We start from the raw sequence: 18,286 nt of genomic DNA on the forward strand, positions 1-18,286 counted from the left end.
TCACAGAAAGAATGACATATTAAAAAACACTTGAAGATGCCAATCAAGCAATGTCAACAGTTCTCTTCAGTTGTCAAAACAGAACTCCCTGCTGGGATAATCTTTTTATGGGTTTGGGTTTTCAACCATATGTAATGTGGACAGATCATGCATGTTTGACCCAGTGGCTGCCCATTCACTGCTTTTGGAATTGCAGGCCTGATTCTACCCTGCACTCAACCCACCAGAGTCAAAATCACAACATTTGGGTGCTTTCTACCGAGGAGGGTCCACCAAGTCAGGAATGTTCCTGACTCGGTCTACCCATTCTGGTGGCAAAAGTTCATGTGAGGTATCTACTCAAAGCTGTTACCTTTAAAAATGCTGTGGGACCTGTTACATATTTCCAGCATTTTCTGATGTCTTTTTGGATTTCAACATGCTTTTTGCTTTATGTTTTTCAGCTTTATTCTTCCATAGTTTATGATGTCATTGGATCTATTGACTGAAATAACACCTTGACATCTACTCCCATACATCTGATTTTCCCCATAAATTACACAATATTACTTTAATTTAAAGGTTTTTGTCTAATTTAGCTGGTAAAGTATTTATTTCACTAAATGATTATTGATACACTCTTCAGTGGTATTTTTGCCATGACTGCAAATAAGTCACAAATAAGAATCGATTTCTATCCAATCCATCAAATGAAATATCAAGTTCTGAATTTTGTGCATTTCAAGGTAAATAATATTTCTGTTGAGAAATGCCATGCTCTCAGACTCAGCATTTACAGGTTGGATTTAACAAGGCGAAGCAAAGCTCTCTTTACTCTACTCACCCACTGACCATCCTGTTGCCTCCTGGGACACGTCTTATGCTGTGATCCGATGTGCAGTGATAATTATATATGAGACATTGCTGTTATTCCCTGACAGAAATTACCCATAATGAGATGAACGAGCAGTTAATTAACACTCAGACAATGTTTGGAGAATGTTACGAGATTCTCAACATCGACTCAGATGATCTGGAGGTGGCCCTTGGTTTAACTCTTCATCTGACAATGAAGCTTGTATCAGGTGTCACCATGCACTCAAGTTCTGGTAGTCGGCTCATATCTAGAACTATTTGATCCAAAGGCATGAATAAAAACATGTCAACATGATGATATATGAGAAGCATTCATTAAAAGAAGCACAATTACCACATTGGTTTGTGGATTGTTGGCTTACAGTGATACTAAAGATCTCCTCCACACTGAGAACATCAATAGTTTTGGGGCTGAGAGGGTGAATCAACTTATCCCCTCATATAGCCACTTATACTGAGAGAGATTAGAAAGTGAAAGCTTGGACAAAGACAAATAGCAGAATCTTTGCGGCTCTGTGGAGAAATGGTTGAATGTGGAGGGTCGGAAAAATTGGGTGTGCCACATTGGGATGGCTCCCCATGCATTTCTGTCACTGGAGAACTTTTCTAGAGACGGTGTGGCATGTGGATCTGCTGCTTGCTCTACAGAGCTGGGCAGTTAATATTTAAAGCCCAAAATACGGGTGATCTTTTAGGCTCGCTGGAATCTTACTGGCAGCAGAGTGCCTCTCACTGAGTGGGGGAGCCAACGACAACTCAATGGGGATGACTTCTCTGCACCAGGCTTGGGGTCATTGGAGTTGGATGTACAATGCCCCACTGATGGGGCCGCAGGAATGAAAAGCACCCCCCCCCCCCCCCCCCCCCCCCGCGTCCCCAATGATTCCCCCCGAAAGGCTTTTCTGTTCTGCAGGCATTCTACCTTCTCCACTCTGTAATTCTATCTCTTCAATGCTGCCTCTATGTTGCAACAGCCTCACCTCAGCAGTGCCCACCTCTTCAAGTAGGGATTCTGAGGCGCCAGAGCTGCTGGCCTCTGATTGAGTATTTTAAGCCCACCTGTTTCCTTAATGGGACAGTGAGTGTGAAATGGTTAATTAGCGAGACCACTTTTAAAGATATTGCAAAGCTGCTCTGGCTCCTGATAAATGTTGGTTTGGGACTAATGACGGGACCCAAAACCCATGGGAAAATTCTGCCCCAAATTTGATGGTTAAGAGAAACAGACTTGTGGAGGGACTTCCTAAGTGCAGGATTGCCATGATTGCAGGCTCTGCCATTAATAATATAGGCAAAGGGGAGGGATTACACAAGGGGATGGAAGTTGCTTACACCTCACTTAACTGGACCATTAATCAGCAGCATAATGGAAGCATGCACCCCAAACGAAAGGCATGAGGCCACCTAAAATTAGATCTCCAACCTAATTTCAGTGATGCAGGTGAGCTGCTGGCTCCTGCTCACACAAATAAATTAATTTGGTCCAAACCAAAGTGCCAGTTGGTGGCCTGAGGGAAGGGGGGATTCATGGAATTACAGACATGCTGCCACGGATCTATTTGCATACATGGCACACTTCCAGGAATCCATACAAATACTGACATGTTCCCAGGGATCTATGCACCTATCCTTTGAATACCTTTTACTAACTACTGAAAGTTCCTGTGAAGTTACTGAAAGAAAACCAACACTTATCATTGCTGAAGAAAGGCACTTTTTAAAAAATAAACTTGTTTGCAGCTACAAAAATAGCCTGTCAATATGCCAGCAGATAGATTAAAAATTGAGTAGAGAGAAACCTTGAGACACAATATTTATATCTGACAATAAATCTGATAAAGGCTGGGATATAGGGACTCCAGTATGAAATTTATGGCTTTGACCCTTTTCTTGGAAAACATCAGCTGCCTATCTATTGCAATCCTTCTGGTGCACTAAATCCATTTTCCGTTGTTGCAACTTCTTATATTGACTTCACTGGGGCATTCTCAGCTGACTGAAAAGTATTAAAACTGCAGGACAGGGAGCAGAATATAGCAAGTTCTCATGTGGTACTGCAGACAAAGACACTGGAAAATTCCTATCTCTGGTCTGCTGCATCAGCACCATGTAATGTGTTCCTTCAGAAGTCCCCTTTCAATAACAGCAGAGATTCTACATTTTGCAGCTGTTGAACTTGATGTTGCTTTTTAAAAACATTAATGAAGAGAAAACAATTAGAAGTCCAACATTGTCAATTGTCATTGTCACATTTTTGCATGCTTGACTGCATCACAAAATTTGGTCGGTTTCATCAATCCCCCAGGACGGCACTCCTCAAAGGAACAGTTCCAATATCAGAGAGAGATGTACTTTGATTTGTTTTATTTAGCACACTTCTTATTCTATTTCAATTCTCTCTTGGATTCTTTCTGCGGTTATTGGATATACTTTACTGTGCAAACTATTTGCATACAATAAAAGGAAATATTGAGGTGGCATATGGTGCTCATCACTCACTCTCAAGCTGCTTTGCCATACTTTATTATATATAAATCTGGTTCCAGTGAGTCAAGAGGCTGAATTTAATCAAAGGTCTGAAAGTACCAGAGCTGATAGCGAGATTAAAATCACACTTTCACAGACTCAATAACATGCATAACAGACAAACACAAGTAGAATAAAGGAAAAAATAATCAAATGTACAGTACAACCCAGAGTAAAGTTGATTCTGCGCTCATAAACACAAACTTTGAAAGTATGCAGTGTGATAAGTTAGTAACAAAATATGTTAAAACATTTGTGGAATTCCTCCATCATCTATTTTAATAACATATTAGTGTCAGCTTAGTCCACTGATAACACTTTTGCCTCTGGGCCAGGAAATTGGGGGTTCAATCACACTGTAGGGTATCAGCACATAATCTAGGTTGACACTGCAATGCAGCACGGTGTTAGTGCTGGCTGCAGGATTTAAGGTGACATCCTTGATGATGAGATGCCAAACAAAGGCTGTTCAGTTGGAATTAAAGGATCCTACAACACCTCTTCAAAGAGAAAGAAGCTCTTTAGCTTCAGTGAAGAGGAAAATTTAACCCATTGGCAGTCATCCCGCTTTCACTCATTCTGGAACCTTGCTTTGCAAACTTCTTGCAGCATTTACTTAACAATATTGACTTTAATTCAAAAGTAATAGTTTGGCTTTTTTTTGATTGATTGATTGATTTTTATTGTCACATGTACCAAAGTACTGTGAGAGTATTTTTCTGCAGCCAAGGGAATGTACATAGTAGACAAAAGAATAATCGACACAGTACATTGACAAATGGTACATCAACAAATAGTGTGCTTTATAAATGCGTTCTCTTTATCATGAACTTATTTATTTTAAAGAGATTAATTCCTTCCATCAAAGTGCAGCCATCAGAATTTAATTTGAACATACTGCACAGTGCATTTTCGGGGAATGCCTCTAACAGTTACAGCAGGATTACATATTTTTATGGAAGTCTCCTTTTTCCTAATTGCCTTTTCCGAAGATACTGACTTTTCCCCAGATATAGTTCCACGGGTAGCAGGTACACGTACAAGTCGCCCAAACACTAAATGAAAGTAGTCTATCTGAGCATTGGACAATGCTGCTGTCCATATCCAATACTCAAAAACACCCAAAAAGGGGTTACAATGATTGGCAGGGGAAACTCTGGCCGGAATTCTCCGGTCATAGCAATTAACTTTCCCCACAGGCAGCGTACCCCTGCCATGGTTTCCCAGCGGGTGGTTACAATGGGAAATCCCATTGATAAGCGGCGGGAAGGTAGAATCCAGGCCGGGAAAGACGCCTGGGGGAATGGAGAATCCAGCCCTCAACTGACTTTTCACCTCTCCTCTCTAAGGATGTTGCAATAAATTGTACTCCAATGGCCACCCTCGCTTGGTTCAGTTAACTCAACAAAGACCAGAGATTAACCATTGCTAATGTGGCTCAGTTTCACACTGGGCACTGGATTTATCAACTGATCCGGGGACAGAAATTTATTTTAGGCAAAACTTTTGTTATGGACAGGGAGGGAGTTAATTTGAACTGCACTGATTTCTCTCATCAACGGTTCATAAACAGAAAGTTGTTTTGAGTTGCTACCCCACCCCTCAGTTTTGGTGTGATCAAATTTCCTATTAATAATCCCACAGCAAACGTGAGATAAGATGATATGGTTAACTTATTTTCACACACTCAAAATACAGGAGGGGGTTTCTACATAGCCTCCTGTGTACCCAGACAGTAAAAGAAGGATAGTGAAAGAAAGATTTACAGGGCAAATCCATAGAGAAAAGAATTATTGTTTCATGTCCAGAATCCAGACGTTTATTCCTTCACAGAGGTCAGCAGGCTGAACTGATGTTGGATAATTCGCTTTTCCAGTACAGTTGACTTCCATGATGTGTCAATCAAGCAGAGGTGAATCAGTCTTGTAGATTATGGTATAAAAGGCCCAGGCAAAATGTTGTTGATGGGGCCAGGTATTCAGCCTGAACGGACTACTTTTCTATGCTGCTCGGTAGATGAAAAATGGCAGACTGAGGTTTCTTTGTAACACAAGGCAATATTACTGGTTTCACCAGCTAGGGAGTCATGTTACATGATTCCCACTTTTCCGCTTTGAAAAAGGTTTTGTACCCCTTTGTCTGAGTCCTGAGATTGTTAATGTTCCAACCATTAAGTCTTAAAGAGAGGTTGTGGGGTCCTTTGACCTAGCAAATGAATCGGCTCCGGTTGGCCAGGACTGACTTGGGAAATGCAGATGGCCTTTGTATAGTTCCTATTGAATTTGGTCTCTGCAGCCTACTGGGGGCTGCCAAGGTCTCTTTCTAGATAATGAGGTGTCAGTTTCTGTGAAACTACCATGTGAACTCTTATTGTTTGAGGCTCACTGACAGACATAGTTACAGCCACTTAAAAGGGATCTTTGTCCTGTTTTTAAAATGTTTGAATCAGCGATGAGCATATATGTATATTTTATAAAAATATGGAGTCCTAGTTCCCTGACATGTAAAACAAGTTGATCATAATCAAAAGTTATATGGGGTTATAGGGAAAGGGCAAGGGAGTGGAACTACCTAGGGTGCTCTTTCAGAGACTCGGTGAAGATCCGAGGGGCCAAATGGCCTCCTTCTGCACTGTAGGGATTTTATGATAATAGATGAGGTATTACTTTGAACTCTATTTTCTGTTGACATTGTCATGTGAGAGTACCTTTAGGAAATGGGTGTTTATAAATGGGTGTGTATATAAATATCTGCAGTGAGAGTACCTTTAAGAAATCAGTGTTTATTACTGCAGTGATGTCAGAGAGTGGGTGGAGCTGGGTTGTCTGTCAGCTTTTTACTTTCGCTTTAGGCTTTTTGCTGCAGGGTGGGTTTGGTTTCATTTTAGTTTTGGAGAAGCTGCAATCACAGCAGGATGTGTGTGAATCTCTGCAAGCTTATGAGTGTCCATTTGCTGATTTCAATGTGGGAACTGTTTTCAGTACTCAAGTTCATTCTGATGTCTTTCTATAAAAAGGCGTTTTTAAGTTTTATGGATGTTAAAAGAAAAACTTGGATTACTTAGTGTTGTGATCTTTGGGGGTTGTATTTGAATTAATGGTTGCTAAGATGTTTACTGTATATTTTAAAAAGGTTAACTTGAGTTCATGGAATAAACATTGTTTTGCTTTAAAAAATACTTTTCCATTTCTGTTGTACCACACCTGTAGAGTAGGCTGTGTGCTCCCCATACCACAATCTGTTAAAAGTTGAAATGAAATGAAAAATGAAAATCGCTTTATTGTCATGAGTAGGCTTCAATGAAGTTACTGTGAACAGCCCCTAGTCGCCACATTTCAGCGCCTGTCCGGGGAGGCTGGTACGGGAATCGAACCATGTTGCTGGCCTGCTTGGTCTGCTTTAAAAGCCAGCGATTTAGCTGAGTGAGCTAAACCAGCCTCTAAATGAAAATCGCTTATTGTCATAAGTAGGCTTCAAATGAAGTTACTGTGAAAAGACCCGAGTCGCCACATTCCGGCGCCTGTTCGGGGTGGCTGTTACGGGAATCGAACCGTGCTGCTGTTGTGGGTCAGGTGAACTCCATGATATACTTTGGGGTTCTCTGAACCCTGGCCCATAACAACATGTACAAGTGGAAACATTTCTTCATTATTACAAACTAATTTGATATAAATATTTCAGTCTGAGATTAAATACACAATTAATTTAGTAAATGGAAAGGCAAACTTGCTGTTGTGAAGTGGCAATCATTTCAGCAACCGTTTAATAGCAGTTTTAAATGGCGAAGCTCTCAAAATAGATGGAAGAATGCATTAGCTATAGAAAATCTGACAGCTATATGATGTGATATGATTACTATATTTGTCATATAAGAGCAGTATTCTACCACAAGGATGGCATGCTCAAGCTTGTGTGGTCATCAGCAATGTGTGTGTATAACCTAAACAAGGGCTGATCAGTCTTGACCAACTGATGATAAATTTTGATTTCCGCTCACCTGCACCCTGAATAGGATAATACATTTAATGTCATTCAGATATGTATTAATAATACTGTACAGGATACCTTCTGTAATGCACTGTCATGTATCATCTCCCCTGTACAAGTTAAAGCAGCAGTTTCTGAATTTCAGGTTCAGAACCAATTTCACGGTTGGTTGGCTTTGACTTGTGCCATTTTGGTACATTGACTGCAATTGTGTTTTGAGATTAAAAGCTCAAGTTGGGGTTAACAGAAAAGGCTTTGATAGATCCTAAACTGGGCTCATTCAGACAAAGCAATCAGATGCAACAGAAGCCAAGCCAGGACAAATAGTTTGACTTAACTCCTTATTTTGTTTTGTTCGTCTTTTGTTTGAACATTACTGAACCGAACACCAGCGACTGCAATGGAGGACATTTCTTTCTGTAGATTGCAGATGTAAAGTGTGCTGCAGGCAAACAAATATGGCGGCATTCTCCTTACTAGTTTCTCATCCTCTTGCAGCTGCCACAAGCTAAACAGAAGGCTCACCATCCTTTTCCAAAAGGCTGGATATTACTGGTGGAAACAATCACTTGCCATGGCGCTGAGCATGTTTCTCAACCTGAGCTGTATTAAAAAGATGGAACTGGAGTATTGCTTGTGCTGGGGCCTTGGTGCATTGAAGAACCAGAAAATAGATTCATTTTTGGGGTGGGTATATGTTTCTGATCCCCTCCTCTTTCTTGAAGGTGCTTATGTTACAATACGTCTGCCTTCAGAGATATTCCAATGATATGTCTATTCCAATGTTATGTCGACATCAAAAGTAGCCAACAGCTCTTTTAGTTAATTTTACCTCTTGCTAGGTTTGAAGATTGTCACACCCTTTTGTATGCTCATCTGGTAACATGGATCATATCTCCAACTCAAAATTTCTGTCAATAAATAATTTAGTTGCAATTTCACAAACACCAGCCAGTTCTACAGGAAGCTGAAAGAATTGCTTAATTTATGTGAAAATAAATCTTAAACACTACGTGTGGTCTTCCTCACGCATGGTGCAGAAGGGTACTCCACAAGAACAGAGTAATTAACATTAATTATTTAAAATTATAATTCCTTCACAAGAACAGCTGGTTGGCAGATGGTTTATTTTTGGCCAATGTTATGGTTTCTTTGGTTCAGTAGCTCTGGACATAGGCAGGTTTAAGTTCATGTCCCTTGTTATTTACAGCACTGACCAAGAACGCGCCGTGTAATTGGTGGCACCGGAATGGCCTGGGAGAGAGGGGGACTTTACTAAGGGTCTCTGGAAAGAGCAGGGAGGAAGACCCCATTCTAAAAATATGTTCAAGCAAGTAGTTCTATAAAAATGTGCAGTGCTTTAAAGGGGGAAATTGAGACCCTTAACATTCCTTCTTCCTTTTAAATATCCATGAGGTGATTTCACACATGTACTCACGACATGGAATCTTTCTTACCATGAGCCAATACAGGGCATGCTCCCCATGGAATTTCCACTGTTTAATCTTAATGGGTGGCAAATTATGGGAATCAATATTAAAATAAAATTAAACGTATCACCAGCAGACAACTGTCCATCCTCATTTATAACACCTAATTATTCAAGAGAGAGCAAGGCATAAGCATGCACACACGTCCTGGCCTGGCAAAATTTATTTTTAAAAAGCAAGAAAAAAATCTGTTATGTAACCAATGCTGTAAAATCTGTATTTCATGTTTCCCTCATGGATAGCCTGCCAAATGCAGTCATGAACACTGGTGGACAATTAAACAACTAATGGCAGGGGAAGGCGCCACAAACACCTCCAACTTCGATGATAGGGGAAAACAGCACATCAGTGCAAAAGACAAAGCTGAACTGTCTCCAGCCAGAAGTGCCACATGGATGATCCACTGCAGTCCCTCCTGAGGACCTCGCTATCACAGATGCTAGTCTTCAGTCATTTGGATAATTCCGCATATTATCAAGAAATGGCTCAGTGGACTGGGAGTAGCAAAGGCTATGAGCCCCGGTAATATCTCAGGTGTGGTGCTGAAGACTTGTGCTCCAGGACAAGTTGTACCTATTGCCAAGCTGTTCCAGTACAGTGGCAACATTGGCATCTACGCTGCACGTTGGAAAATTGCGCATGGATGTTCTGCCCGCACAAAGGAAAATAAGAGTTTTATACCTGCATGCTTGATTATATAAAGAATAATGAATAAACTGACACAATGGAACAGATTTTCGTGTTGCAAGAAAGTCAGGATTGGGTGCGGAAATTGGCCAAATTAAGAATGTGGGACAGATAATTTGAATTTCCTCCCCAAAAATTATTCCATATACACTTCCCATTGGCAGAAAGAGTTTGGGTTAGGAGCCACAACCCTGCATGCACAGCTTGTGATGTCAAGATCCCTATTGACAGGCCTGGGGGAAATTTGTATTTTCCCCCACATTATTTTCATTGGACCAGGTGGATTTTTAAAGTCTTATAATATTAATCTTTATTATTGTCACAGATAGGCTTACATTAACACTGCAACAAATCCACTGTGAAAATGCCCTAGTCGCTACACTCTTGCGCCTGTTCGGGTTGCTTCACAGCACCAGGGTCCCAGGTTTAATTCCTGGCTTGGGTTACTGTCGGTGCGGAGTCCGCATGTTCTCCCTGTGTCTGCGTGTGTTTCCTCCGGGTGCTCCGGTTTCCCCCCACAAGTCCCGAAAGCAATGCTGTTAGGTAATTTGGACATTCTGAATTCTCCCTCTGTGTACCCGAACAGACACTGGAGTGTGGCAACTAGGGCCTTTTCACAGTAAATTCATTGCAATGTTAATGTAAACCTACTTGTGACAATAAAGATGATGATTATTAATATTATAATAAAAGGTTTAATGCACAATAACAAGTTACACTCACCACTCCTCGAAGGGTCTCCCGCGCCCCGACCCAAACTCGGGTCGGGTTTTTATATCCCTAGGGCTTTCCGTTTAAGGTTTGGCCCTGCTCCCTCATCGGATTCAGGTGAGGCCATGGGAAACATAATGGTCCAGTCCCCATGACCTCCATTTGGGTTACAACATTATTAAATGGCGGAGCAGGCTCGAAAGGCCGAATTGCCGACTCTAGATTGTTCATACTACCTAAGGGGATTTAACTTTTTAAAAGTTGGACTGAAGTTTTGATTCTGTGTAGTATAAATGGCTGTGTTTGAGTGATAGTTTTATCAGATCGTTGGAGTTTAGTTTTTTTTTTCAAATCCATTTCAAAGGCTTCCCATTGTTATTACATGGCTCTTGAAGTCTGTTCATAGTGGAACCTGGATGCATTGCTATGGAGGATACTCTGCGCTGTGTGATATTGGGGCAAGGATACACATTTGGAAGAGTATTTTTTGACTTGGCACAGCAAAAGAGCTAAAATTGTGCTTGTAAGTTGATACTTGAGGACATTTATTTTGTAGTGTGTGCGTTTGACCACAGCTTGCCATGGAGAAATTCTTGAAGACAAGTGAATAATCCCACTCTGATTCAGATGCATCCAGAAGAATGGAACCTCAGGAGCAAAAATCAAAGTTTGTACACAGACAGTGCAACAACAGCTACTGTTATTTACAACCAGGGGCTATAGTGGAAGAATCGATCCACTCTGGTCTTTTAAGTGCAAGTTGGTTTATTGTAAGACTCTTCCCCATAGCTACTAATCCACAAGAAGGTCCCATACCAAATTGGTCCGGCTGTCTGCATTTATAGGATAATCAATGTCACATGTTGAACTAACAACTCACTTAACAAGGTAATTGCCACATTCAGTGATTAACAGTACGTCAACATCTACCTGGCCTTTGGATTTTCGTGGACTGACTTTTGCCGCTTTTCCTGTCCCAGAACGCCTAACTTGCAGGAAGAACTTCTCAAACGTGGCAGTGGTACCAAGTAAGTTGAAGGGCCATTTCAATACAAAAAAAATGTTCACTCTCGAGCAGGGATGAACAGTATTTAAGTATCTAAGTGAACAAATGTAAAGCAAAATCAATGTATGATGGAGTGCGTGCGGGTTTCAGATAATGCACAGAAGGTGAGTTACCTGGTGGCTGAACTCAGCGAAATTGAACACCATCGTTGAAACCCTAATTCTGCTGGCATGCAAAAGCATTGTGAAAGTAATGTTGGGAGTTGATGCTGCCAGAGAAATCAACAGAGTTCCTCTTTCAGATAACACAATCAAATGACGAAATACCAGTTGATATTGAACAGGTGCTTCAACAGAAATGTTGCCAAAACAATGGCATCTGCATTAACTGCAGTGTTAGACCAAACAGTGAAAATCGTGAATTATGTAATGTTACATCCTTTGAAATTGTGTTTGTTTACTATTTTGTGTGAAGACATGGGAGCCGAATACAGGGGTTTACTCATGCATGCAGAAGTGCAAAGACTGTCATGGGGAAAGGCCCTCTCTTGTGTGTATAAGCTCCATAAATCTTTGACAGAGATTTTGGCTCTGTATGAAGGTGAAGAAGGCATTCGGCATGCTTGGTTTCATTGGTCAGAATACTGAATACAGGAGTTGGGATGTCTTGGTAAAGTTGTACAAGACATTAGTAAAGCCACACTTGGCATACTGTGTATAGTTCTGGTCACCCTATTATACAAAGGATATTATTAAACTAGAAAGAGTGCAGAAAAGATTTACGAGGATGCTACCGGGACTAGATAGTTTGAGTTATAAGGAGAGGCTGGATAGACTGTAACTTTTTTTCATGGAGCATAGGAGACTTAGGGGTGATCTTATAGGGCACAATGGTAGCGAAGTGGTTAGCACTGCTGCATTCACGGCGCCGAGGTCCCAGGTTCGATCCCGGCTCTGGGCCACTGTCTATGTGGAGTTTGCACATTCTCCCTGTGTTTGTGTGGGTTTTGCCCCCACAACCTAAAGATGTGCAGGCTAGTTGGATTGGCCACTCTAAATTGCCCCCTAATTGGAAAAATTAATTGGTGCTCTAAATTTATTTTAAAAAGGGGGTGATTTTATAGAGGTCAATAAAATAATGAGGGGCATAGATAATGTAGATAGTAAACACCTTTTCCCAAGGGTAAAACTAGAGGGCCTAGGTTTAATGTAAGAGGGGAGAGATACAAAAGGGTCCAGAGGAGTAATTCTTTCATACAAAGGGTGATGAGTGTCTGAAATAAACTGCCTGAGGCAGTAGTAGAGGCAGGTATAATTTTGTCTTTTAAAAAGCATTTAGACAGTTATATGAGAAAGCTGGATATAGGGGATATGGGCCAAATGCGGACAATTGGGACTAGCTTAGTGGTAAAAACTGGACGGCATGGACAAGTTGGGCCTCCCAAGGTAGTTGAAAAATGGTCCAAGTTCGCAGCGCTTCCACTTGATCCTCGTTGCCAGTTTTAGATGGAGGCAAAGACTCCGCAAGAGGCCAGGCTGACAGGGTACCAATTGGGAGGAGGCTCCACCCCTTAGTCACCTGAGTAGCTCACACTCAGAGGTGTTGGAGGGGAATCTTTCTCCGAGCTGCTGCTGCTTTTGACTGTAACCCTGCTACCAATGGTCTCAGCGGTCGGGAACCTGGCGTGCTGGCTGCGGACAGTGTCCAACGCCTACTCACTCATCTGAGATGGCGCCAAGTTTATCTATGTGTGTCATGCCTGCTGGCGGGAACTCTGCACGAAGGGTTGGGGGAGGCGGCCTGTAGGTGGGGAAGAGGGGCTCCAATGGGGTCTGGCCCGCGATCGGGGCCAACCCCCGGGCCTACTTTACTGCGCGTCTGGCCCCAGAACCCCTGTGCCATGTTGTATCGGGGCCGGAGCGTTCAGTATGCCACCGCGCATGCGCGGGTTGGCGCGTCGCCACTGCGCATGCACGGGTTGGCGCTGCCTCCAGTGCGCACGAGGAAGTGAGGCTGGAGCGGGGTGAACCACTCCAGCGCCATTCTGGCCCCCTGTGGAGGACAGAATCGCTAGTGCCCGCACCCATTTCGCACTGTCGTGAAACTCAACGACGTTCATGACGGCGCGGACACTCTGTCCCGCAATCAGAGAATCGCGCCCTCTATACCCAATATGCATTATATTGCATTATCAATTACTATGTACAAGACATTAATCCAAATAAAGGAGATGGCATAAAGTCAGTTTGTTTCGCAAAGTAGCATGTTTGTGAAAAATTTGTTTTGATTGAATATAGTGAGCATCTTCACCACTACGATTAGCTGTGCCCACATATGTCCTGCCTTCAAAAAGATCAAATCTAATCCAGCTAACTATTGCCTCATCAATCTACTCTCAAACATCAGCAAAGTAATGAAAGGTGTCATTAACAATGCTCATCAATAACATGTTCATTAATACTCAGTTTGGATCCTACCAGGATCACTGGGCTCCAGACACCAGTGTAGCCTCAGTCCAAATATTGATTAAAAAGTTGAATTCCAGTTTGAAGTGAGAGCAATTGCCCCTGACATCAAGGCAGCTTTTGACCAATAATGGAATCAAGAAGCAACTAGTAAAATTGAAGTCAATGGGAAACATGGAAAGTGCGCCACAGGTTGGAGGCATAACATGAAGGACCTAACACTACAGGAGTTAATCGGGGCAGTCTCCTAAGCCAAGCCATCTTCCCTGTCTTCAATGACCTTGCTTCCATCCTAAGTTCAGAAGTAGGAATGTTATGGTGTATAATACATTTGCAACTCCTCAGACAATGAGAAAGTCCATGCCTGTGGTGAGTGGATAATCGGGCAATAGGTCGTGTGGGGGGTGGGTGATATCGGGAGGTCCAATGTAAAATCGCATCAAGCCGGGGTAGGCAGAGTCCAGGAAGGAATCACGTTCAATACAACTTCACGCTCCTCTCTGCCCCCTCCCCCAAAATTCCATCACAAAACTTTTCAGTGGGGGTTGGGCGGGGAGCGGGGAATGTAAAATCAGGTCATGAACAACTTACCAACTTAGGCTGACAAGTGGCAAGAAACATTTGACAAGTGTCATGCAATGATCATCTTCAACAAGAGAAAGTTTAACTATTCAATAACATTGTCATTGTCAAATATCCCACCCTTGAGGTCACTATGGACCAATGGGGACTAGCAATATAAATACTGTGGTAACAGCAGCAGGTCAGAGGCTGGTTATTTGGTGATGAGTAACTCACCTCTTGACCCTCCTCACTAAATCTTTCTAAATCAGGTGTGTGATTGAATACTCCCAAATGAGTGCAGTTCCAACAACATGCAAGAAGTTCAACACCATCCAAGATGTGTCAGATGGCCCATTCACTACCACCTTAAAATTTTGATCCCTGCAGCCATGGTGTCCTGGTGCTGTTATGTGTACCATCTACATAATGCAGTGCAGCAACTCTCCAAGGCATCTCTAACAACACCTTCCAAACCTGAAAACTCTACCTCCTAGAAGAACAAAGACATCAAGCACATGGGAAAACCACCTCCTCCATACTATGCTGACTTGGAAACATATCACCATTAATTCATCATCGCTGGGTTAAAAATGCTTCAGAACAAGGACGGCTGCAGTTCAAGGCAGCTCCACCACCACCTTCTCGAAGGCAATTAGAGATGGGAAATAAATGCTGGCTCTAACAGCAACAACCATATCCATGAATTAATAAAAAAAGTGCACAGCTGGTTAGTGATGGATCCATAGCCTTACCTGAGCATGTGACACAGGAAATGCCCTCTGCACTGAGGTTATACTTGAGGTCGAGGAGGACCTGAATATTGGTATCAGGGCTGAAAAGCAGGGGTGTTCTGCTGGCTGCTCTCAGTTGGATTGCAAATCCTATGGACATTACCAGGGTAATGATGTAAAGGCCTGACAGAATGAAACATAAAACAGATCAACAAAGAAATGTGCCATTTTGCTCAGTAAATAGTCAGCTTCATTTTTTATTAAAAAGCTATCTGCTTTCTGTATGTAATTTACCTGGTTCCACAGACCTGGTAAAAAGCTGATCTTCAGCACCGGTTGGGGGAATTGATGTTGTATCATCACTTCACCTCTAAACTGTGCTGGGTTGTTGGAATTGCTGAATTTAGCTTTTTTTTCAAATGAATGTCTTAAAATTACACATTTTAATAAATGTTAGTACCTTCATATTGGACAAAAAAAATTACAACCTTACAATTAGAGCCAGGACATTCAGAAGTGAAATCAAGAAGCAACGGGGGCCCATGACTTCTCGCACAGTGGTAATTGAGTCGGATTGCCATAATTGCTTACTTTGAAATCCAGCCGCTCCTAACTCACCCAACCTTTCTGACTCAGGCTAGGTGAGACCTGTGCAGCGTGCAGGGGGATAGGTGGGGGAGGGAGGGGGTGGCAGCGGTGGTCAGTACAATAGTTATCCAGGTGTTAAACATGGTTAAATTCTTTTAACTTATTTGGGTAACTATATGGGAACCATCTAAAGTTTGCGATTTCAATCGCATTTTCGGATGATTCTCAGTGCAGGTCCCTCGAAAGTTTGAATTTCATGGGCAATTGCTGTCAAATCCTTACCTGGGAACCTCCAGGGGTGAAGGGTCCCCAGTCTATTTTTGGGGTGGCCCCAGAAACGGTGTTTGGAAGTTACAAGCCAAAGCCTCATAGAACTCTCTTCCCAATAGGCTATATATTCTGGTTTTTGAAACTTCAAGACTGCGATCAATAGGTTTTTATTGGGTAAGGCTATCAATGGGATATGGAGCAAAGGTTGGTAAGTGGGATTGAAGTACAGATCAGACAAAATCTAACTGAAGAATGAAATAGGTTCAAAGGGCTACATGACCTACTTAGGTTCCTTTGTCTGTATTAATATGAATCCATCAGTTTATAGATCTTGCAAGGATCACTCATGTCACAGAACTTTACAACCTGAACACTTAGGGGGTGATCCAACGGCCATGCTGCACTGGAAAAGCAGCTCATGCAGCTTAGCGTGGTCGAGGAAAGCCGGGAGACCCCGCTCCCAGGAACTACCCGGCTTGCCACGCCTTGCGAGATCCAATATGATCTCACGGGACGTTGCAATGTGAATCGTGCCCATTGTGGAAGGGGTCACGTTTTGGCATATCTTTGTTCATTAGACCAAAGCAGTTAGCCTCACTCTAATGTGCATATACCCGAGGTACCTGATGCTTTAGGATTCATCCCTTTGCCTTGGAGGAGCGCTGTTCAGCATTGGTCCCCACAAATGGGAACCAGATGGAACGGCACTTGTGGGAATCCCTCTGGGGATCGGAGGCCCCCAGCTGCATGCCCTTTGGGCAAGGTGGTGCCCTGGCACTGCTGATGTGACCTGGGCACCTTGGCAGGGCCAGTCTGTAAACTTGGCAGTGTCATCTGGGTGTCATCCTGACACTGCCAAGGTGCCCAGATGGCACTCCCAGCTGGCATAGGCACTGCTAGGATGAACTATTGGTACTGCAAAGCTGGCATTTTTTAAATGTGTGATTGAGCTGGGGGTGCCTGGCATAGGTCTTGGGGAAGTGCAGGCTGGGGAGGAGGTCAAGGGGATCGTTTTGGGGTACTCGTAGACCGTGACACCATTTTTAAATAGCGACGATCTCTCGCTACAATGGGGAGCTCTGCTCCCCGGAACTCATCGTACAAAGCGGGGCTGTGTGCAGCCACAGCCGAGCATTCCCCACTCAGGCCCATTATACAACGCGAATGCCGGGAAACACGCAGCTAAATGTGCTCCCTCGGGGACTTTGTTCCCTTTTGGTAGAATTGCTCCCATAATGTTTAGATGCTGATCATAGAATTATAAATTAAACAGGTAAAGAGTACAAGTTTACAGTATGTTTCCATCAGTCCATTTGCAACATTTACACATATGGGAAAGAGTAGTATTATCTCACTGACTCCTGAGATTGATGCTTTCCAGAAATTCTACAGAGACCCAAGCTGCAGTTTTTGGAAAGTGGGTGACAAATAGTTACAAAATGTGAGATGACTGGCTGCCAAAGAATGTGGTCTCTTGGAAACAATTCTCTCCAGTTGAAAGCTTCTTCAATATAACCCGCTAGCCATTGCAACCCTGCAATTCACCCTCCATGTCCAGTGGGCATCACACCTGTGCCAATACTGATTGGGAAACCACTCAATTAAATATCTGACCCATGAGAACCAGGGGCCTCCCTCCTTCCCCCATCATCGTCTACAATCTGTTCAAACTAAGGAAATTCGGCATGTCCACATTAACGCTGACCAACTTTTACAGATGCACCATTGAAAGCATCCTATCCGGCTGCATCACAGCCTGGTATGGCAAGTGCTCGGCCAAAGACCACAAGAAGGTTCAGAGAGTCGTGAACACAGCCCAGTCCATCACATGAACCTGCCTCCCATCCATTGACTCCATCTACATCTCTCGCTGCCTGGGGAAAGCGGGCAGCATAACCAAAGACCCCTCCCACCCGGCTTACTCACGCTTCCAACTTCTTCCATTGGGCAGGAGATACAAAAGTCTGAGAACATGCACAACAGACTCAAAAACAGCTTCTTCCCCGCTGTTGCAAGACTCCCAAACGACCCTCTTATGGACTAACCTCATTAACACCACACCCTTTATGTTTCACCCGATGCCGGTGCTATGTAGTTACATTGTGTACCTTGTGTTGCCCTATTATGTATTTTCTTTTATTTCCTTTTCCTTTCATGTACTTAATGATCTGTTGAGCCGCTCGCAGAAAAATACTTTTCACTGTACCTTGGAACACGCGACAATAAACAAAATCCAATCCAATGCAATTATAGTGGTTCTTGGGTCCAACATTTTCAACCTGTTGTGAAACATCCAGCTGCTCGGCACATTGGCCGAGGCAGTCAGCCGTAAATTAATTCACTCCAAAAAACAGCTAGCTGACAAATCTTGACATCCCATAATGTCAAATATATTAACCTGCAGCC

At 42.8% G+C, this 18,286-nt stretch overlaps 1 protein-coding gene across 7 annotated transcripts in view; it reads right to left on the minus strand.

Annotated features, from left to right (window-relative positions):
- disp3 (dispatched RND transporter family member 3) overlaps positions 1–18,286 on the minus strand; it is a 717,999-nt gene that overhangs the window by 110,910 nt on the left and 588,803 nt on the right. For all 7 annotated transcript variants that reach the window (XM_038821800.1, XM_038821802.1, XM_038821804.1 and 4 more), the window contains one exon: positions 15,044–15,205. In XM_038821800.1, coding sequence (XP_038677728.1) covers positions 15,044–15,205 — 162 coding nt within the window. The remainder of the gene's footprint in view (positions 1–15,043; positions 15,206–18,286) is intronic.

This window comes from Scyliorhinus canicula, chromosome 16 (assembly GCF_902713615.1).
Source record: "Scyliorhinus canicula chromosome 16, sScyCan1.1, whole genome shotgun sequence".
In the NCBI taxonomy this organism is placed as follows: domain Eukaryota; kingdom Metazoa; phylum Chordata; class Chondrichthyes; order Carcharhiniformes; family Scyliorhinidae; genus Scyliorhinus; species Scyliorhinus canicula.